Source organism: Meles meles, chromosome 7 (assembly GCF_922984935.1).
Source record: "Meles meles chromosome 7, mMelMel3.1 paternal haplotype, whole genome shotgun sequence".
Taxonomy (NCBI): domain Eukaryota; kingdom Metazoa; phylum Chordata; class Mammalia; order Carnivora; family Mustelidae; genus Meles; species Meles meles.
The window spans coordinates 6,146,172-6,163,198 of record NC_060072.1 but is presented as its reverse complement, the minus strand read 5'-3'; the positions used below and the strand labels follow the sequence as shown (position 1 = coordinate 6,163,198).

Below are 17,027 nucleotides of genomic sequence, written 5' to 3'. Positions count from 1 at the left end.
CCGCAGCTGGTTCTCCCCGGAGAACAAATAAAATGGAAAGGGACATAAACAATGAACTAAATGAATAAGATAAACTGGAAAGGAACTGGGCTCTTCGTTCAACGGTCCACTCTGAGGCTCACCGTAGGGCTAATGAGAATGGAACTCCTTACCCAGCGAGTAACACGTGCGGTACTTTATGCCTTAAACTTATGAGTAAGGAAAATAACGATTCGGGGTGACGCCCGAATCCTCACTGCTAATGTGAGACGAATTTTTGAGCGGGTAAAGGTCGCCCCTAAGGTGACCCGCCTACTTTGCGGGATGCCTGGGTGCTGCGATCTGCCCGACCCCCTTTTAATATTAAAAAAGCAGATAGTTTGGAGGCTGCTGGCAAGTTCTGTAAAGCTTTGTTAATTATAAACAACTGGTGGTTTGTGGGTTGTTTTTTTTTTTTTAGCAGCGCAAGACGTTTACCATTTCCTTGTGGGGCCCGCTTGTACCTTGCTCCACACTGGGCGTTTTTCTGATATTATAAATTTATGGCGCTTTTTTGTTCAGACAAAATCCATTTTCACGCAGGGTTCCATGAACCTTAGGTTGGCCGTTCTCTTTGCGCTTGGATCTTTCCGATCTACACAGTGGGGCAAATGACAGGTCGCTGCGAGGGTTAAAGGGCCGATCGTTAAAACCTTCCATACGCAGAAACCTTTTCCACGATGCAGCCCCAGGACCCCAGCGCCAAGCTTGGCACGAGGTAGGTGTTCAATACGTGTTTGTTGCATCAATCGGTTAAAAAAAAAAATACACGCAACGTCTTTAGAACAACTGTATATACTGTATTCTGAGCATATACTGTACTGTCGAGTTGTTATTCTTAATTTCCAAGTGCACCGATGCCAAGGGTGTTCATGTACTGTTGACAGAACACACATAAAACTCGCATCGGGAGCTCTATGGGCAAGAGCTGGTCAAGCCAGTGGGTCGGGGTTGGGCATCAGATGGAGAAAGGAAAGCCAGGTCCCACCTGCGCCGCCCGCGATCCGGTGCTGGCTGGCTCTCCTCTTCCCAGCTGAACTAAGGGGACCGCTAACCCCTCCCTCCGTCCTCCCTTCCTCCCAGGAAGTGCGGGGAGGGACACTGGGACAAGGTACCGGGAAGGGAGGGCGCCGGGGCTCGTCCTCAGCAACCCTCCCCCTGCTGGACCGAGGAGCGCAGGTGCAGAGGAACAAGGGAGTGGGCGGAGGACCGCAGGATTTAAGTCCCTGTCACCTTTTACGTGAACTGTAATAAAGTGACTTAAAGGTTATTTTTAAAGCTGGTTCAATAAGGTCGTTAACTGACATCAGCTGCCAGCCCTGGAGGCATTCTGGCGGATGTAAAGTTTTGCAGGGTGGTGTCTGATTATCTGAAGGACAGGGATCCGGAATCTGGTCAGGTGGAGGCTGGTGGTCGGGCAGTCCCCAGGCAGGGGCCCTCCCAATGCCTGTGCCTGGGACATTCCAGGCCTGGGAAGATCCGGGAGGGAAAAGACCCATTACAGTTCTCCCAGGTGGGGCTTTGTTTCTTGTTTGGGCACGTGGGCCATTTTGCCAGGTGTGAACATACATGGAATGGCCAGGAACACAGCTGCGCCATAGCTGAAGGGATCTGGTCCTGCTTTCTTTGGAAATAGACCAAGAATCGTGCCCCACTTGGGAAAACCACCTGCCTCTTGGCAGAGATTGGGTGTCTGTGGGCATTTGGGGCTGTGAGGGTCCAGGGACTAGGCATCTGGGAAAACCCCTAGCCACCCCCCTTCTGGGGGACTTGGGCCAGCATTTATACCCTGTAATGGGCATCATTTTATAAGTTCCTTTCCTTTCTTGCTCTTTTATAATGTAGTTGGAGCTTTGTGTTGATTTTTTGTTTAAGATTTATTTATTTGAGAGAGAGACAGCAGGGGGAAGGGCCGAGGGAGAGGAACCCAAGCAGACTGCCCTGAGCATGGAGCCAGACTCGGGGCTCGATCTCACAACCCTGAGATCAGACCTGAACCAAAACCAAGAATCAGGGGCTTAACCAACTGTGCCACTCAGGCGCCCTGATTTTTAAAAATTCTCTGTGTAGGCTGGCGATGTTACCTGTGAATCCACTTCAGGATACTAAAGAGGCGGTTATAAATATTATTTTAAAAGGATGTCAGGTCTGAAAGGGTGGAAAGTCATGAGACTAAGAGAGAGGGTAGGGACCAGGTCCAATCCCTGCCCTTCTAAGCTCAGAGACAGCCCCTTGTGAGTTCGGAGAGGTGTGCATTCAAAGCCGGACACAGAAGCCTGTTTTCTCATCCTCTAGGAGGGGACCCAGATGAGGAGACCTAATGTGAGCCGAGTGCTCTGCAGTCCCCAGGACACAGTAGGTGTGAAGGGATTCCCAGGCCAAGTCCTTTCCTGCCCACTGAGGAGTCCCAGCCCTGCTCCAGGATGTGGGCCCGGGCCAGAATGGAAAGTAAGAGGAGAGGAGAAAGGGACTCCCTGAGGGTCTGAGGCTCAGCTTCTTGCACACTTCCCCATCCTCTTCTCTTCCCCACTCCAGCCACACTGGCCTTCACGATGTTCCTGGAGATGTCCAGCAGGTCTCTGCCACAGGGCCTTTGCACTTGCTGGTCTTTCCCTCTAGAGCACATCTCGTGTGCTTCAATTCCAGCCTCATTTCCACTGTCCCCTCAGCGACCTGCTTTCTTCCATCTGTTTCTGGGGAGTGACCAGCAAGTGCAAATGCCCGGGGGAAGGTAATTCCACAAGCTTGTTCCAAACGCAAGGCGTCTGCACTTGCTGTTCCCCCCACCTTGAACACCTACCCCAGCAGGGCCAGCTTCATTGTCTCTTTAAGAGAGCAGCCCTCGGGGCGCCTGGGTGGCTCAGTGGATTAAGCCGCTGCCTTCGGCTCGGGTCATGATCTCGGGGTCCTGGGATCGAGCCCCACATCGGGCTCTCTGCTCCGCGGGGAGCCTGCTTCCTCCTCTCTCTCTGCCTGCCTCTCTGCCTACTTGTGATCTCTCTCTCTGTCAAATAAATAAATAAAATCTTTAAAAAAAAAAAAAGAGAGAGAGAGCAGTCCTCACTCCCACGCTGCCCTGTGGCCCGATTTCTGTCTTGGCATTTACCGTCTCACAACACCGTCCAGCATCTGTCTTAAACCTTTCTCACAAGGCACCGCAGGAGTAGGAGAGGGCGTGCTGGGGCAGCTGCAGCCGAGTCTCTGGCCTTTGGAACAGTGCATGAAGGAACAAAGAAGCTAGCATCCCCCTTGCAGCCTCCCCCAGAGAGACTGACGCCTGCCTTACCTCGGGACCCACCTCCAACCTGAAGGCCAATTCTCTTCAGCAGAAACGGAGGCTCGTGGTTTCTCCCTGCTTTTCAGGGCTGGCCAGAGGGGAGAACAATGAGGACATACAGAGTTGTACCACCCGGGGCTGGAGAGAGCTTTTCACACTGCTAGATGACGTGAATGAGGTTGGGCCTGAGGGGCTGGGCGCAAAGGGAGGGCTCAAGGTTGGACTCCCAGTGTCCACACGCCCTGACCTGGCTTTCTGTCTCCAGGAATCTCGCCTCAAAAAAGTCATCTGAGGGGCACCTGGCTGGCTCGGTTGACGGAGCACGCTACTCTCGATCTCAAGTTTGTGAGTTCAAGCCCAACACCGGGTGTACAGCCTCTTGTAAAAAAAATTTTTTTTAAATCAGGGCACCCGGGTTTTTCCGATGTTAACTGTCTGTCTTCTGCTTGGGTCATGATCCCGGGGTCCTGAGATCGAGCCCCGCATCGGGCTCCCTGCTCGGCAGGAAGCCTGCTTCCCCCTCTCCCACTCCCCCTGCGTGTGTTCCCTCTCTCACTGTGTCTCTGTCAAATACGTAAATAAAATCTTCAAAAAATTTTAAAAATCGTCTGAAAGGAGAGTGCAGAGGGCTACTGTTATTTACAAAGCCCACACACTGGAAACAGCCTAACTGTTCAAGGATAAGGGATTTGCTAAAAATAAATCATGATCCACGTGGGCTTATGGAGAATGTGTGAACCCAGGGAAAAGCCCATCTGATGGGCTTTTTTTTTTTTTTTAAAGATTTTATTTATTTATTTGACAGAGAGAGATCACAAGTAGGCAGAGAAGCAGGCAGAGAGAGAGAGTGAGAGGGAAGCAGGCTCCCTGCCCAGCAGAGAGCCCGATGCGGGACTCGATCCCAGGACCCTGAGATCATGACCTGAGCCGAAGGCAGCGGCTTAATCCACTGAGCCACCCAGGCGCCCCTGATGGGCTTTTTTTGATGAGGGGGAAGCAGCAGCCCGCGATGGGCCATGTGGTTTCATCAGAGCGACCGGCGTCTGCCTCTGGATGTCTAGAATTTTCTTGTGTGTAGTTTTCTGTACAGTCCAAACCTTACATGACAAACACCAACACACATTAGAAATAAGCGCCGGGCCCCTTCCTGTCTCCTCTCCCACTGCCCCCCCCAACAATGACACAAATCACAGAGCCTCAGGGAACCGCAGAAGGGTTAGTAGTAGCAAAGTTTTATTTTAACATTTTTTTCTGCTCATAAATGATTCTGAAAAAGCCCATATGCAAGAGGCGAACCCACCCTTGTCTAGAGGCAACATCGAGGTCACTGAGAATGCTGCTCAGACGAAACCTCCCCTCTGCGGGGGTGCAGGCGGCAGGAGGCGTGGGTCTGGGACCCAGGAATAAATACAATGTCTCAGCTCCGCCATCAGCGCTGGCCGCCCAGGGCCCGAGGCGGGCCACCAGACTGCCCGCCTGACAGCTGGGAAACCCCAGAGCCGCCTGAACGCTCCGCTCCGGTGTGTCTGGGGAAGATGCGGAGGAGCCCTCGGCCAGGCTCCGCCTCCCACTCCGGCCTAGGGGGGCTGGGAGACGACCAGCTCCCTGCTGGCCGGGGCCTGCCTGGGTCCTGGGGTAGAAGGTGCAGACTCCCAACCCCACGGCCCGTGCCCAGAGGACTTTTGGGTGTTACCTGTCATGTAGTGTCAGGTGCTGAGGCCTGGCCATGGCCCTGAGCAGGTAGTGAGGGGTGGCTGGTGAGGGTCCCGAGGCAGTGGCTGGGGCATCCCTGGCACCTGCCGCTCTGGGCTGCCTGTACGTTCATGTTTATCTCCAGACTGTGGTCTGCCCTGGGAGGGGTTGGCGGAGCATGGCGCTCGCGGCCTTGGCCTAGTAGTGTGTCGGAGAGTGAAGTGGAGGGAGGAGAGGGCCGGGGCCCGGCTCAGCATCCCTGGTGAGAACCGATGAGGGCCAGACAGGAACCTGCCCCAGAAGGTGGCCAGCGGCAGCCCACGTGTAGGAGAACCCTGCTCCCAAGGGGGTCCCTGGGGGGCCAGCTCAGCGGGATACCCAACCCAGCGCAGGGCCACCAGGCTGAGCCCGGGGCCACAGCGGGAGATGTGGGGGAAGGAAGTGATGTTACAGAACAGTGGCAGGAGGAGTGAGTGTGAACAGGGCATGGTGAGTACGCAGGGCGGGCGTGCAAGCAGCCAGGGCCTGGCCCTCAGAAGGCGAAGCAGCGCTCCTTGGGGTGGCCCACGCGGTCCAGGTTGGGCAGGCAGGCGTACTGGATCATGGGCGGGGGGCCACACATCAGTATCAGCGGCTCTGCCTCCGGGGGCGGAAGGTGGTCCCGGATCATCTCTTCGTTTACGAAGCCCTGGCTGTAGTCCCAGGCTGCGGGCAGAAGACCAGGTGAATCCCAGTGTGGCCGTGTGACAGACCCAAGACTGCCCACCTGCCCCAAGCCCCCTCCCCCTGACTGTCACTCTCGTGTGCTGTGAATTTCTCCCTTCTTTCAACAAACCCTGAAGAATGAAGAGGCTGATCCAGAGCAAATGCTCGTTCTGGGCCCCCCCACCCCAGCCTGGCTCCCCCAGAACAAAACAGCCAGTGAGCAATGAACAAAATGGCAATAAGTGCATGTCCATCACTATTTACTTTAACTGTAAATGGGCTAAATTCTCCAATCAAAAGTGGCTGAGTGCAGAAGAAGTTTTGTGTCTATACAGACACAAAAACAGACACATAAATCAATGGAACACAACAGAAAGCCCAAAAATAGACACAAGGTTATATGGTCAATGAATCTTCAACAAAGGAGGCAAGAATATCCAATGGAGAAAAGGACAGTCTCTTCAACCAACGGTGTTGGGAAAACCAGACCATTTCTGTTCAACACACACACACACACACACACACACACACACACACACCCTTAAAGTGGGTTAAGGACTTAAATGTGAGACCTGAAGCCATAAAAACCCTAAAAGAGAACATAGGCAGTAATTTCTCTGACATCAACCACAGCAACATTTTTCTAGATAGGGGACCCGAGGCATAGGAAATTAAAGCAAAAATAAACTATTGGGACTACATCAAAATGGAAGGCTCCTGTACAGCAAAGGAAACAACCAACAAAACGAGAAGACAACCTACAGAATGGGAGAAGATATTTGCGGATGACCTATCCGATAGAGGGTTAGTATCCAAAATATATAAAGAACTGATACAACTCGGGGCGCCTGGGTGGCTCAGTGGGTTAAAGCCTCTGCCTTCAGCTCAGGTCATGATCCCAGAGTTCTGGGATCGAGCCCCACATTGGGCTCTCTGCTCAGCAGGGAGCCTGCTTCCTTCTCTCTCTCTCTGCCTGCCTCTCTGCCTACTTGTAATTTCTGTCTGTCAAATAAATAAATAAAATCTTAAAAAAAAAAAAAAAAGAACTGATACAACTCAACATCCAAAAACAAACAATCCAATTAAAAAACGGGCAGGAGACATGAACAGACATCTTTCCAGAGACATCCAGATGGCCAACAGACACGTGAAAAGATGTCCCACATCACTCATCACTGGGGACATGCGAATCAAAACTACAATGAGATATGACCTCACACCTGTCACAAAGGCCAAAATCAAAAACAGGAAATGAGGCATCGGCGAGGATGGGCGAGGATGCGGAGAAAAAGGAACCCTTGTGCACTGTGGGTGGGAAGGCACACTGGGGTGGCCACTGTGGAAAACAGTATGGAGGTGCCTCAAAAAATTAAAAAATGACCCAAGAATCACGCAACGGGGTATTTACCCAGAGAATACAAAAACACTCATTCAAAGGGAGACATGCACCCCAGTGTTTAGAGCCACATTATTTACAAAGCCAAATTCTGGAAGCAGCCCAAGTGTCCATCCGTTGAACGAGTAAAGAAGATGTGATATGTACATACAATGCAATATTAGCCATAAAACGAATGAGATCTTGCAACGTGGAAAGATCTAGAGCATCTGCTAAGGGAAGTCAGTCAGAGACAGACAAATGCCAGATGATGTCACTCATACATGGAACTTAAGAAACAAAACAAACAAAAAAAAAAACACAAAACAGACAAACCAGAAAACAGACTGTGGAGAATGAAGAGATGGTTATCAGAAGGGAGTGGGTGGGGGGATGGGTGAACAGCAGGTGACAGCGAGAAGAGGACCATCTGGATGAGAGCTAAGTAAAGTACAGAATTGCTAAGTCACTTCCCTGCACACCTGAAACGTAACACGGTAAGTTAACCACACTGGAATTAGAAGAAAACAAGACCTATCCACACACGCTTACAAGACACTCACTTCAGGTATGTGTAAGGACGCACACAGGTGGAGAGTGAAGGGCCGAAAAAGCACATTCCATGCACACGGAAACGAGAAGAATGCTGGAGTAAAGAGACAAAGATGGCACATGCCGACGAGGGTATGACACCGGTCAGCATCTGTGCACACAGGGAAGTACGTGATTACATGAAGCGAACACTAACAGATCTAAACGGAGAAACAGCGACACAGTAATAGTACGGGATTGTTTAAAATATATTTTATTTATTTATTTGACAGAGAGGGATCACAAGTAGGCAGAGAGGCAGGCAGAGAGAGAGAGAGAGGAGGAAGCAGGCTCCCCGCCAAGCAGAGAGCCCGATGCGGGACTCGATCCCAGGACCCCGAGATCATGACCCGAGCCGAAAGAAGAGGCTTAAACCACTGAGCCACCCAGGCACCCCAATAGTAAGGGATTTTTTTTTTTTAAAGATTTTATTTATTTATTTGACAGAGAGAGAGATCACAAGTAGGCAGAGAGGCAGGCAGAGAGAGAGGAGGAGGCAGGCTCCCCGCGGAGCAGAGAGCCCGATGCGGGGCTCGATCCCAGGACCCTGAGATCATGACCTGAGTCGAAGGCAGCGGCTTAATCCACTGAGCCACCCAGGCGCCCCTAGTAAGGGATTTTTTAAAAAGATTATTTATTTACTTATTTATTTGAGAGACAGAGAGAGGGTGAGCAGGAGGGAGAATCTGAAGCAGACTCTGCCCTGAACACAGAGCGCGATGTGGGGCTCATCCCACGACTGCACGATCATGACCTGAGCCGAAATCTAGAGTCGGATGCTTAACCGACTGAGCCACCCAGGAGCCCCAATAGCAAGGGATTTTAATACCCTGCTTTTGTTAACGTATAGGTCACCCAGACAGAAAATCAATAAGGAAACACTGGCCTCAAAGAACGTGTCAGACCACATGGACCTAAGACACTTATAGAACATTCCATCCAAAAGCACACACACATCCTGCTCACGCGCACACCTCCCAGCAGTCAGATGCCGTCAGCAAGAAGACAGGAAACGAGTGTCGACGAGGATGTGGAGGAAAAGGAACCCTCACGCACCGTGGGTTTGGGAAGGCAAACCCGTGCAGCCGCTGCGGAAAGCAGTGCGGAGGGTCCCTCAAAAAATTAAAACTAGAATCACCATAGGATCCAGCAGTTCCACTTCTGGTTATTTATCTGAAGAAAATGAAAACTAACTCAGAAAGACATCTGCACCCCAACTTCCCTGCAGCACTGTTTACGACACCCAAGATACGGAGGCGGCTGAAATGTCCATCAGTGGAGACAGGGCTAAAGAAAGTGTGTTATAAATACTGTCGGGGAGGGGGGGGGAGGCGCCTCGGTGGCTCAATGGGTTAAAGCCTCTGCCTTCGGCTTGGGTCATGATCCCAGGACCCTGGGATCGAGCCCCGCATCGAGCTTGAAGGAGAAGGGGGTAAGGATCTGGGATTCTGGAGGGAAGGAATGCATTTCACAGGGTAAGAAGAAGAGCAGATGTCTGGTAATCAGAGGTTTGTGGTACCAGACACACGGGTCACCCAGATAAAATCTACCTCCGTTAACAGCCCTTATTCTGGGAAAGACCCCCGATTTAGATTCTTCTGAACAGTTAGGGAAGGGATAAAAGTTTCTCTTGAGCCCAGCAGGGTCTCAGGTGCCTTCAGCTCAAAATAATCCACATGCCTAAGTGGCACATTCGGGGGCTGGCGGGGGGGTTGTCCTGAACCCCATCCACACAATGGAATATTACTCAGCCACAGAGAAGAGTAACGACTTGCCATTTGTGGTGACGCATGATCTCGGGGGCATTGTGCTAAGAGAAATGAGTCCGACAGAAAGACAAAATACTGTACGATCTCGCTTCTAGGAGGACTCTTTTAAAAACAAAAACAAAATAAAATAATAAAAACAAAAATAAAGGGGAGCCTAGGTGACTCAGTCTTTAAGTGTCTGCCTTCAGCTCAGGTCATGATCCCAGGGTCCTGGGATCGAGCCCCGGATCGGGCTCCCTGCTCAGCGGGGAGCCTGCTTCCCCCTCTCCCACTCCCCCTGTTTGTGTTCCCTCTCTTGGTGTGTCTCCCTTTGTCAAATAAATAAATAAAATCTAAAAAAATAAAAACAAAGACAAAGAGAAGAAATACCAAAAGCAAGAAACCCCCAGCTCACAGATACAGAGAACAGATTTTGCTGGTTGCCGGAGGCAGGGGTAGGGGGAGAAAGAAATAGGGAGAGGAGGTTTAAGTCTAGCTTTAAGAACTTGCATGGGATGAAGCTCTATTTGCCAGTGTATAAAATGTGCAGGTATAGAAGCTAGCTCAATTTTACCACGATTTTTTAAAATAGTATATTTTTTCTTTATACGCATATTGAAGGTGGCTTCGTGGAGAAACAGGTCAGCTGTATTTGCCATGTGAGCTCACCCCACTCCCTGTTCCTTCACTTCCACGCCAGCCCAGCCCGCCAGCCACCGTGCCCTCTCTCAGCACGCAGAACTGGGTGATACCTAACGCGGTAGTGATACCTCAACTCCTCTTGAGCAGTGAGTCAGGTAATAATAAACGCTAAGTGTGAGATACCTGACTGCCCGCCTGCTAATGGGTTACTGTTCCAATGGTCCCCAGCCGGCAGCACTCCCTGGTGGAGAGGTGGGGGCGCACAGGTGGAACTGCCATGTGTCACCACCAGGGGTCAGCACCGGCCCCCTCCTCTGTGGCCAGGGGTGCTGAGCCTAGCCTACCCCAGGATGAGCAGGGAGGAAATCTCTCCACCAAGGGTTTCCCACCCTTGATAGAGACACGGATACGAGAGAAATGTTCCTTTCTTTACTGTAGGAAAAGAAGCAACTCCAGGACCGGGTGCCCCTGCCAGACGTCCCTGCCTGACCCTAGATCTGACCTGTGCACAGCAGGGGTGGGGACACACACACACAGACACCTGCACGGGTCCACTCACACGTGCACTTTTGCCCATTAGTGCAGGACCATCGGTAGATTTTCCTTATGATTTTCTGGTTAACGTTTGCTCCTCTCTGGCCCAGTGTACCGTGTACACCACGTGTACCAGAGTTTCAACTGTACACGGGGGTCGGTGCCCCGAATCCAGGTGTTGCCCAAGGTCACCTGTACTTTATCGGTCTCACTAACCAGCTGCTACTTGGCTCTGTAAGTTTGCTAATAAATCTGTTTCCTGGCCGCCTCCCCCTCCCCCGCTAGAACATTAGCTCACGGGCCAAGCGGGCTTCAGGAACAGAGCAGACAAGGACCCTGGTTCCGATGGGCAGGTCCAGGCTGGCCGGCCAGCAACCGATCTTGGGCCACTGCTGCCGGGTCCTCAATCCAGCCACGCCTACACCTAGCTCTTGGCCAGGAGGCCCAGGACCCGGCTTGATCACCCCAGGAGGCTCCTCTCTCCGAGATGGACCCAGACAACAGCCACCTGCCCCTAGAGCCCCTCTGCTTGGTTCTGGGGGAAGCGGAGGTCAGGTGTTCCCCACACCACGGTCGAGCCCGGGGAACCGTGGGCCCCAGGGGAAGGGGGAGGCAAAGCAAGGGCAGAGTGGCCGATCACACACTGGGGCCCATGAGGAGGCTACAAAAATGTCCGGTTTCCAACATCTAGAACTTTCCAGGGAAGATGCAGGTCCTTGCTTCTCTTGAACAGTACAAGGGCCTGACCTACAGGGCTGCAGTCACAGTACCCCCCACAGTGTCCCAACCCTGGAGCCAAACACCACCAGCGTCACGGACCGAGTAGCCTGAGCTACTGCTCTGCTCCCAGCAACGAAATTGAAATCGAGGTACTTCCCGTGCTCACATCTCTACCCACGGCCGGAGAATAAAGCAGAACTTAACTCCCAGGGGGCAGCCTTGTTTCGGGTTTTGTACGCAGTCCTCCTTGGCTGCCTCCTACGCAACTCTGGCACACAAGATGGGCAGAAGGAGGGTCACCTTCACCAGCCCAGCCCAGCCCACCCACCCCCCCCACCCACCCCGCCCAGGGCCTGGGGAGAAAATGGTGACATGCTTTACAGGGTACAAACAGCACAGCAGGAGCAGTTGCCCCTATGCCCCGCAGTGACCCTGCTGACCTGCCCCAGAGGAAGCCCCCCACCAAGGGCAGAAGGCCTCAGGCTCTGGAGGAGGATGTGAGTTCAAGCCCCACTGCCGGTGTTTTCTAGCTGGGCGCCGTGGGACACTTACTTGCCCTCTCTGATCTGTCCCTCATCTGTGAGATAGGGTCACACCACCGCCCTCTCACCAAACCACCCTGAGCGCCACCGGAGACCAAGCGAATCGAAGGCCCGGCACCCCCCACCCAGCCCAGCCCCACCAGGGCTTCCGTCTCTCACCTTCAGGGGCTTTGTCCACAGTGTACCAGAGCTTGAAGCGAGCAGAATGTTCGTTCCTCAGTTCCTCTAGCTCGGGCCGCAGCAGGATGTCCTTCTCAGTCTGGGATGGGGGGAACAGGGCCCGGAGGTCAGGGGGGACTGCCTTTGAGACACTCATCACCCGGATGGCTCACCATCCCGCCCACCGTGGGCCACACGCTTGGCAAAGCTTGCAGGACGGCAGCCCGGCAGAGCCGACCCAGACTCCCTGAGACGCACGCCCCGTTCTCCCCATCTCGCCCGACTGCCTCGACGTTGCAGATGAGGTTTATTCCAGATGTTTCCTACCGCTGTGGGGACATGTGCCCCAATATAACAGGGAGCGGAGGAAGCAAACAGCTGAACACAGGCGCAATCAAGTACAGAACAGGGAAGGCCCGGGAGGATACAGGCCAAAACCTACACCGCGACTGTCCCACTTCAAATAGCGGTGACAGGTCCCTCATCCCTCGGATAAGTCTCCTTACATTCTGGTGTCTCGAGTTGCACAGCCTTAAATCAGGAAATGCAGACAACTATTCCCCAAATCACACCTGCTCCTTCCACGCCTCGCCCACACCGTGGCCTCCAGCACCCCACTCTCCGCTCCCACCGGCTTTGTCCAGGTGGCGCCACGTGGCCCTGTCCTTCAGCCTGGTGTCACCTCCTCTAGGAAGCCTTCCTGGACTCCCCTGGGGCATCAGCAACCTACTCCTCACACAGCCCCTCTGACCACAGGCCTCTCTGCCTCATGCATCTCCAGGTCACTCCCAGGTAGACGGGGCTCCTTGGGGCCAGGGGGCGGCCTGACTGACCTCACGGGACTGTTATACACTGGGGGCCAAAGGGCTCTGTCCACTCACAAATCGCTCCTGAGGCCCTGGGCTGGAGCAGAAGGGCCCTCCCCAGGGAGGCAGACCACGGGAGATCCACGGAAGCATTTTCTCCACCCCACACAACCACAGCACCGCGACTTGCTCAGTGAAAGGGACTATTGGGGGCGCCAGTCACAGCGGGGACCGGGCAGGAAAGGACAGATCATTTGAAGCCACAGCAATGAGTATTTCCTGAGCCTGAGCCTGTGTGGAGGGGGTCTTGCTGACAGGTGGGACCAATCCAGCTCAAGGTACACCTGTACCTTGAGTACCCTGGTCTCTCAGTGTTCCCCTCCAGGAAATCGCTGGTCTCTCAGCGTTCCCCTCCAGAAAATGGGCTGTAGGCAGAACGCAGGAGCCTCTGCGGGTCCCAGGGAGGAGGATATTGACTGTTTGTTCCATTTCTTTTCTCTTCTTCTTTTTTCCTTTTTATTTATTTATATTTAATTTAACTTAATTTAATTTTAATTTTTCCATACCCACTGTGAAGCCCAATGCGGGGCTTGAACTCACAACCCCGAGATCAAGACCTGAGCTGAAATCAAGAGTCAGACTCTTCATCGACTGAACCACCCAGGCGCCCCTCGTTCCTCCCATTTCTCAGGGGGACAGTGGGCCCCTCCTGCCCTGATCGAGTGAGGACAGGGCCAGGGCTCAGGCTGGACACGCTCTGCGTAAAACATGCCAATATATGGAAGTAAAGAAAACTCCCAGGACGGCCTTCAGAGATAACGAGTCGTAGGATCTTCGGTGCATCTTTTAGACTTCGCTTTCTAATAAGTACCTATACTTTCTTTTGAACAAAAATGGGATCAGAGCACCTTGCCGCCTTGCCGCCTGCTCTTCTAAGGTCAGAACGCCCTGTGGACCCTCCACGTGGCATTGGCCTCCAAGCGCCCGCGCCTCCCTTCCCGGCGACCCAGCCCCCGCTGGACAAAGGGACTGCCGGTTCCCCACTGAAGGGCATTTAATCGTCTGGAACACCCTCCTTCATAAACAACGTCTCTCGCCCATCCTCCCTGCCCTACCAATTCCTTAGGTACATCTCAGAAAGTGGAGTTCGGGGCAGAAAACTCCACGTGGGTAAAGCATTCGAACACGCAGGTTTCAGCAAAGCACACACCAGCAACGCGCCCAAGCCTGACCCTCTTCCCACGCCTTCACCGGCTCCGGGTGATAACCACTTAATACTGGCCAGCCAGATGGATGCGAAGTAACCCTTACGTTTTATTTATCTACACATTTATTTTAAAGTTTATTCATTCACTCATATTTTTAAGTAATCTGCACGCCCAATGTGGAGCTCGAACCCATGACCCCGACATCAAGAGTCCCGTGCTCTCCAAAGGAGCCAGCCAGGCACCTGTATTTTCTATTATTTTTTTTTTTTAAAGATTTTATTTATTTGACAGAGAGAGAGATCACAAGTAGGCAGAGAGGCAGGCAGAGAGAGGAGGAAGCAGAGAGATCACAAGTAGGCAGAGAGGCAGGCAGAGAGAGGAGGAAGCAGGCTCCCTGCGGAGCAGAGAGCCCGATGCGGGGCTCAATCCCAGGACCCTGAGATCATGACCTGAGCCAAAGGCAGCGGCTTAATCCACTGAGCCACCCAGGCGCCCCTGTATTTTCTATTATTTAAAAAAAAGATAAGGGGCGCCTGGGTGACTCAGTCGTTAAGACTCTGCCTTCGGCTCGGGTCGTGATCTCGGGGTCCTGGGATCGAGTCCCGCGTCGGGCTCTTTGCTCGGCGGGAGCCTGCTTCCTCCTCTCTCTCTGCCTGCCTCTCTGTCTATTTGTGATCTCGTTCTGTCAAATAAATAAATTTAAAAATAAATAAATAAATAAATAAATAAATAAATAAATAAATAAAATAAAAAGATGCGATTGTCACTGGCTCAGTTGTATCTTATTAGTCTGAAAAGCCTCTCTCCATGTTGGTGACGCAGTGTGGACTTTCCCAGGCTGTTTACCGGTCTTACTCATAATGGGCTTTTTCTCACTTGCAAGCAGATGGGCTCTCCCTTCGCGTCTCGCTTAGACGGCCTGTCCCCATTCATTCACTCAATACTCATAAAAATGGGGGCGCCTGGGTGGCTCAGTGGGTTAAAGCTTCTGCCTTCAGCTCAGGTCATGATCCCAGGGTCCTGGGATCGAGCCCCGCATCGCATCGGGCTCTCTGCTCCGCAGGGAGTCTGCTTCCTCCTCTCTCTCTGCCTGCCTCTCTGCCTACTTGTGATCTCTGTCTGTCAAATAAATAAGTAAAATCTTTAAAAAAAATACTCATAAAAATGCTCACCCAGCACCCCTAAAGCTTCACTTTTCTACATGTACATTCTTTAACCTAAACCTCATTTCACTGGAAGGTTAAAGCAGGGATCTACTCCGCATTTCCCAAATTCATAGCAACTAACCCCAAACTCCTTTCATCTCTCCCCTCAGGTTTGAAATGCCACCCGCGCCACCTGTGAAGTCTTGTATGTACTTAGGCCTGTTTCTAGGCCAGTTGTTCAGTGGAATTTCCTGCAGTGACGGGGATGGGAATGTTCTAGATCTGTTATCCCACACAGTAACCAGAAGCCACAGAACCCATGAAACGTGGCTATGAAGATCAGGAAAGCGAGTTGTAAATTTTAGTTAATCCTCATTAACTTAAATGTAAATAGCTACATGTTCTAGCATGTTCCAGCACAGTCCAGACTCTCCATATGTTACCAGAAATGCTTTAGGTCCAGTAAGCCTGGCTGTCACATGGGGGTCAGGAACCACGGTTCTCGGTATTGATGCTTTACTAAGCCCCATCCAGTGAGCCGGATTCTTCCTTCTTTCTTCTCAAAATTTTCTCGGCTGTGCACAGTCACTTTGTCCTCACACAATACTAATGCCTTCTTTGCTTTTTGTCATTCTCCTGCCATCATGGGCACACACTGCAACTTCCAAAGGCTATGTGACTTCTGATATTGCCCCAACCCAATGCAAACACAGGTATGGAGTCCTGCGGTTTCTAGTATGCCAAACGTTAGAAAGGTTTGCAAACATGTAAAACAGGACAGAATGTTCTAAAATATAGTGATTTTTCATACAATATGCTCTGGCTCAAGTCTTGGTCCCGCTACCTCCTGGGAGACGCGTCGATCAAGTCCCTCTCTGGGTATCTGAGCTAAAAAGTGAGCAATTCCACGACCCTGGCTACTGGGCCAATGTGCCCCAGGGTACCCTGTATGGGCAACACAGGGCTGACGGTCCCCGGAGACTAGCCCAGCAGCACTCAGTGGAACCACCGTCCTCCCACACCCACCAGCTTGGAATTAATGGCTCTTCCCACGCATCCCCTGCCTCGGTCAAAGCCACCTCGGTTGGCCTCAGGGCGGTTTACTGCAGCTGTGGGAGTCCAAGGACCTTACAGATGGACGGGACAGAGCCTGGGCCCGAGGGGTCCTGGGATAAGCTGACCTGAACCATATCTGAGAGGCACGGCGGGCCTGGGTGTGGCCCCCACACTGCTGGGGGACAGGTGTCTCACCCTGGCATTCCCCCAACCGGGACCGCTTTGCAAAACCCACATATTCAGTCATAAAACACTGAATCCACAAAGACTCCTGGGGTGACCCTGCTTCATCAGCTAATTCCACAGTGAGGGAGCAGAGCTCAGAGAGGGCAGGTGGTCTGTCCAAGGCCATACAACAGGCCAGGGCAGACAGGTGGCAGGCATGGGAAGGACATGCACTCGGGAGTCAGAGAGACCAGGTCCAAACCCGGCCCCAACACCCCCAGCCCAGGGCCCTGCCTGTGGCTGTGTTCTCGGGCCCTCGGGCTCCAGGCCAGCCCCCATCCCGGCCAGCGTTCTTCCACTCTACTGCCGGCCCCTAACTCGGCCTGTGGGGCGAGTGCTGAGGTTCGGAGGGAGCAGCCAGGGAGCAAATCCCAGGGTGGGGAGGGCCCTTGGCCCCCGAAGCAGCCCCACCCGGGTCAGACACCGGGCCCCAGACTGAGAAGCCGGGCCCCCACCGGCCACAGGAAGGCTGCCCATGCACCGGGTGCTCGGAGCACCCTCACAGTCCAGCCACGGAGCCGCCCAGACCCCCTGAGCGGCGCCCCCTCCCCGCGGGGGCCCGGCTCGTGCATCTCGGGGTCACC

At 52.9% G+C, this 17,027-nt stretch overlaps 1 protein-coding gene, 1 long non-coding RNA gene and 1 other non-coding gene across 3 annotated transcripts in view; 2 read left to right on the top strand and 1 right to left on the bottom strand.

Moving 5' to 3' along the window:
* Nucleotides 1–178: 178 nt before the first annotated feature.
* On the top strand, nucleotides 179–328 carry LOC123947695. The gene has a single exon (XR_006819780.1). It is a non-coding gene; the product is annotated as a U12 minor spliceosomal RNA (small nuclear RNA).
* A 3,171-nt stretch (nucleotides 329–3,499) lies between these two features.
* Nucleotides 3,500–17,024, top strand: LOC123946247. The gene is made up of 3 exons (XR_006819614.1): nucleotides 3,500–3,512; nucleotides 8,990–8,997; nucleotides 16,828–17,024. It is a non-coding gene; the product is annotated as an uncharacterized LOC123946247 (long non-coding RNA).
* Nucleotides 4,506–17,027, bottom strand: part of LOC123946246 (NADH-cytochrome b5 reductase 3) — a 28,256-nt gene continuing 15,734 nt past the window's right edge. Inside the window, exons 8-9 of the mRNA XM_046011649.1 lie at nucleotides 12,004–12,103; nucleotides 4,506–5,692 (exon numbers count right to left, since the gene is read on the bottom strand). Coding sequence (XP_045867605.1) covers nucleotides 5,520–5,692; nucleotides 12,004–12,103 — 273 coding nt within the window. The 3' untranslated portion in view covers nucleotides 4,506–5,519. The remainder of the gene's footprint in view (nucleotides 5,693–12,003; nucleotides 12,104–17,027) is intronic.